Below are 5,390 nucleotides of genomic sequence, written 5' to 3'. Positions count from 1 at the left end.
GTTTAGGGGGGAAAAAACCTTAATTTGTTTAATTTGTATAAAAAGGTACATGTGAGGCCCAACAGGGGAGTTAGAGGAAAATAGGAAATTGTTCTCTCTTTTTTATTAATGAAGGGAATTTCATCAAAATTCTAGAGCATCTTTGAGAAAAGAACTCCCCTCCCCCGGAGGGCCAGTCCGGACCAATCCCTGGAGGCTATCTTGGCTTTCTTGGTGTCTTATCCACCAAAACAGGTTTACATGTAGTTCTTCTGGCAACTTTGTTTCTTGTACTCCTTTGATAAACCTGTATGGTACTCAGCAGGTTTTAAATTGAAAATAAAATACCAGGTGAGCTATTAAGGCCCAAGTTGAAGTGAATGGGCCTCTTGTATATATTATAAATAGGTGTTCATTTAAGTTTGGCAGACTCTTACCTTTGTAGAAGATCTTTAACTCAGTGAACTGTACCACATGAGTCTAAGACATCACTGGAATAGTTGGAGAACCCATAAAACAAGATTTTCCATAATAAGTCAAAAGTAGTACACAAAAAACAGATAACCATATGACTGTTAGCAAACCTTGACCACAGTCCTATCAAACCTTGACCACAGTCCTACCAAACCTTGACCACTTGACCACAGTCCTACCAAACTTTGACCACAGTCCTACCAAACCTTGACCACAGTCCTACCAAACCTTGACCACTTGACCACAGTGCTACCAAACCTTGACCATAGTGCTACCAAACCTTGACCACAGTCCTAGCAAACCTTGACCACAGTCCTAGCAAACCTTGACCAAAGTCCTAGCAAACCTTGACCACAGTCCTACCAAACCTTGACCACAGTCCTACCAAACCTTGACCACAGCCCTAGCAAACCTTGACCACAGTCCTAGCAAACTTTGACCACAGTCCTTGCATACCTATAAGTTTGTCCCTATACTTCTTTAAAGAAAATTGTTCAAATAAACAACTTCTAAAATTGTGTTACAGACAACATTTCTTGAGGTCTTATTGCTGGGGTACAATTTTCTTTGAAAATAAAAGAAATGATAGAATTTGCATTTTATTGATCTTGTTTACTTTCAGGATTATAATCACGCAGGTATAGCAGCAGATATGTCATTAGCTAAGCGCCATCCTTACAATAAGCCAGGGAACCGGACGCTTTCACCCAAGACGCCTGGTATAGGTCAGTACACTTACATACCTACTAGGGTCAGTGGGTGATAGGTCAGTACACTTACAAACCTACTAGGGTCAGCGGGTGATAGGTCAGTACACTTACATACCTACTAGGGTCAGTGGGTGATAGGTCAGTACACTTACATACCTACTAGGGTCAGCGGGTGTAGTCAGTTCACTTACATACCTACTAGGGTCAGTGGGTGATAGGTCAGTACACTTACATACCTACTAGGGTCAGCGGGTGATAGGTCAGTACACTTACATACCTACTAGGGTCAGTGGGTGATAGGTCAGTACACTTACATACCTACTAGGGTCAGCGGGTGTAGTCAGTTCACTTACATACCTACTAGGGTCAGTGGGTGATAGGTCAGTACACTTACATACCTACTAGGGTCAGCAGGTGATAGGTCAGTACACTTACATACCTACTAGGGTCAGCGGGTGTAGTCAGTACACTTACATACCTCCTAGGGTCAGCGGGTGTTAGGTCAGTACACTTACATACCTACTAGGGTCAGTGGGTGATAGATCAGTACACTTACATACCTACTAGGGTCAGTGGGTGATAGGTCAGTACACTTACATACTTACTAGGGTCAGTGGGTTTGGGCAAACATTGGAGATGCGGGTGCCCTATAGTAATCACGGTGTCCATCTGTCTATCTGTCCACATGTGCTCTTTTGTTTACGGAAATTATCCTTGAAACCAAAAGAGTAATCTTTTTCCAATTTGACATGGTGATACACTTTGATATGTAGAATGGCAAAAGGTGTTCAAAAAGTGTTTAAGGTCAAGATCAAAGGTGACTTACTAATAAAAGACTGGGGGGGGAGGGGGGGGAGGTGAGGGGGTGAGGGGATGTATGTCAGGCACATGGCAGAACCTGGCTGAGGGAGAATTTTAGTGTTCTAGTTTATTCATTACCTATATAGAGCACTGAAAGTGTTGGATAAAAATTGACCAAATACACTACAGCTGTACTGTTTACTGGGCGGCCCCAATACACTACAGCTGTACTGTAAACTGGGCGGCCAAATACACTACAGCTGTACTGTATGCTGGGCGGCCAAATACACTACAGCTGTACTGTATACTGGGTGGCCAAATACGCTACAGCTGTACTGTATACTAGGCGGCCAAATACACTACAGCTGTAGTGTATACTGGGAGTACTGCGGAAATGATACGCAAGTGCTACGCAAACGGTATGGAAATGCTACGCAAACGGTACACTGAAAGTGGAACAGCGAACGTGTACGGGTCTATAATGTCCAACATGACTTGCACATGGACGTCCTTACACCGGAAGTAAAATCGCAATGACGTTATTTCAGATTGTGGCGTCATTTCTTTTCTCAAGTTCGCGCACGCACACATTATAGTTTGAGAAAAAACAACTTCCCAATGGCAGTGAAATGTCATGTTAAGTTCTTAAGTCGTTCCTAAGTTCTCAAAACATAAAAGTGAATTTATCGAGATACCAGTAGGTGATATAAAGTAGTACTTAGATGATAATAATTTCTAGCATACTGAAAACCGGACACCCATGTTAGCATACTACAATGTATTACTATAACTTATAAATAAGACTGTATGCCTGTACATCCCTTATCTGGAGCTCTGTTAACATTACATAGTATTTTCTTGGTGTTATATCAGAATAATATTTGACTAATTTGTTCCTGTTTTTTTAGCAATCATGATGAAAACATCTAGAAGAAAATCCATTGGACCTCGAAAGAAATCGAAATCAAAATCGACCAAAATATCAACAAAGGAAGATAGTTTGTCTTCGGATAATCTCCATACGTATGCTGTAAGTGCAAAATGTATTGGAATGCAGAAACAACCATGTAGACTGGTCAGTACCACACCTGGATTCCTGGATGAGGGAGTGTTGTATAATCAGGACGAAAAAGGTGTAACACTTTCTACCATCACAGCCAATGAGAGTGATATTAGTGTTGAACTGATTGACAATATAGTCACAATCTCTGATATTGACAGTAATACAGCGTGTGCTGAGTTAACAAGTGCTATTCTCACAGACAATGACAGTGATATCGGTACAAAGTGTATTGAGCCGATTGATATGTGTATGTTACAAAGTGCTATTATCACAGACAATGACAGTGATAGCGCCTGTGTCGAGCCAATTGTGACCCTAGATGAGAGTGATATTATACCACAGTGCGAGACTGACTTGGAAAAGGAACGGGAGTTGAATTCCCCAGAATGTGAGATAGGTCCGGATCCAGTGCCAATTTATGACCATCTAAAATCCAACATCTCAAATGTTGTAATGTTTCCTTATCAATTAAACTCCAATTCAAAACTAATACAAATTATTGAACTGTACCCTACCAATGATGATGTAAGTCAACCAACTGTGAAATTGTCTCTTACAATTGACAAGGATCTAAGCGCTAAACTTTTTGTTCATAGAATCGAAATATGTCGCGATCATGACTTTTGGATGGGATTACCGTCAAAGTTTGATACGCCATTGAAAATAAGTGCTATTGTGAAGAAACTACTGAGTTTTTCTGTTTGTGTTGGGAGTCCCGATGAGTGCTTTCAAAATCTGGTTGGCATTGGACGTGCTAAACAAGATATGTCTGGAGACACTTCCGCCTATAGAGAAGGAGACTTGAGTGCGGTGAAAGGTAATTTACATTACACTTCAACAATTCGTAGTACACTGTGTAAATTGTTGGTACAAGGTGCGAGGTGTCAACCCTGTTCAAAAGTGCGACGGAATTTAAGGGACCGGAGGTTACGGCAAGAGGAGAAATCACGTATACTCAAAACCAGCCCAACGCCAAATTACATGCAGAAAAAATTTCGACACAGAAATATGAACAGGAAAGCCCTGATCGACAAACTTAAACAACAACACAGTAAAATCAAACTGCTACAGTCCGAGGTTGGAAGGTTACAGAGGCAGTTTCGACAAGAAGTAAGAAGTAAGGGGGTCGAGTTAGATGTTGGACATATAGAAGCTATAGGTGCCATGTGGCATAAACTTCTATAAATGTTACCTATATATGTGGTCAGATGTCCAGAAAACTTCTATAAATGTTACCTATATATATATATATGTGGTCACATGTCCAGAAAACTTCATATCAGGGTTTGAAATGTTTAGAGTCATCTAACAAGTGCTATTATCACAGACAATGACAGTGATATTTAATATATGTGTTGCACGTTTGATATGTTAACAAGTGTTATATATCATCATAGACTATTCTAACAAGTGCGATTCATATCACAGACAATGACACAATGTAGTTCATGTGTCGAACCAATTGCAATATTAATTGTGACAGTAGATGAGAGAGACAATAATCACATGACATTCATTGTACCTGTTTGTCCCCGAGTTGTATTCCTGCAAATACAAACAACATACATATACTTTTGAAAACTTCATGCATTATTTCCAATGATTGTTATGTATAAACATATTATAAGGGCTAGCGCTATAGCGCTGGGCGCCATGTAGCAAAATTGGTGGTTATTAACTTATTTAGCGCCAGGCTCTGCGCCCAGCAAAATGGGCCTGGGGAAATCACTGTAATCGCAGAAGTCTTGTGCATTTCATAGTAATTTCGTACCAAGTACTTGAAAACCAGATGGTCTTTGCGATGTATTGATGTAATACATATACATGTGCACTACGTACGTATACATGTCCACTATCCAGTGATAAATCCACTGTATGCAAGTATTCCAAAAAATCTGAACACAAAAAACTTATAGATATTGACAGTGTACAATGTATATATTTATATTTTTTTTATATGAAAACAATAACAATGTTATAATTAACACTTACAATTATTTACATCAATATCATGTCTTGAGTATTAAACTTTACAGTACTGGTGTTACCCCTGAATGTTAAACTTGATAGGTACAATTTGCAAAATTAAAAATTCTGTTTGAAACCCTTAATTAATTAACATAAGTTACTGTGTATTTATAACGATAACATAAATAAAGGCTTCAAACACGGGAGTACAATTCATAGTTTGGGGGGGGGGNGGTTTTGCGGAACACCGTATACAACTTAATATTTCAAGTACCGTTATATTTTATGAGTATAAAATTATGTATGTATTGAGCTGGGTTATTGTCCCCATAGTAGTTGTTTATACCATATTTATCCGACAGTAAGCCCATGTTTGGTAATAATCGAACCCATAG

The 5,390-nt window shown here is 39.4% G+C and overlaps 1 protein-coding gene across 1 annotated transcript; it reads left to right on the top strand.

The window, feature by feature from the left end:
- Nucleotides 1–1,069: 1,069 nt before the first annotated feature.
- On the top strand, nucleotides 1,070–5,224 carry LOC110459888. The gene is made up of 2 exons (XM_021512356.1): nucleotides 1,070–1,178; nucleotides 2,873–5,224. Exons 1-2 carry the CDS (start codon nucleotides 1,106–1,108, stop codon nucleotides 4,210–4,212), a joined length of 1,413 nt encoding a protein of 470 aa, XP_021368031.1. The 5' UTR covers nucleotides 1,070–1,105; the 3' UTR covers nucleotides 4,213–5,224.
- Nucleotides 5,225–5,390: the final 166 nt, after the last annotated feature.

Source organism: Mizuhopecten yessoensis, unplaced genomic scaffold, assembly GCF_002113885.1.
Source record: "Mizuhopecten yessoensis strain PY_sf001 unplaced genomic scaffold, ASM211388v2 scaffold10273, whole genome shotgun sequence".
NCBI classification, from domain to species: Eukaryota; Metazoa; Mollusca; class Bivalvia; order Pectinida; family Pectinidae; genus Mizuhopecten; species Mizuhopecten yessoensis.
Note: the sequence above shows the minus strand (reverse complement) of the source record. Positions and strands in the feature narration are given on the sequence as shown.

Coding starts and splice junctions, on each gene's coding strand:
- LOC110459888 (XM_021512356.1), top strand. CDS start 1,106: ATGTCATTAGCTAAGCGCCATCCTTACAATAAGCCAGGGAACCGGACG. Junction 1,179..2,872: donor ACCCAAGACGCCTGGTATAG/GTCAGTACACTT, acceptor CTGTTTTTTTAG/CAATCATGATGAAAACATCT.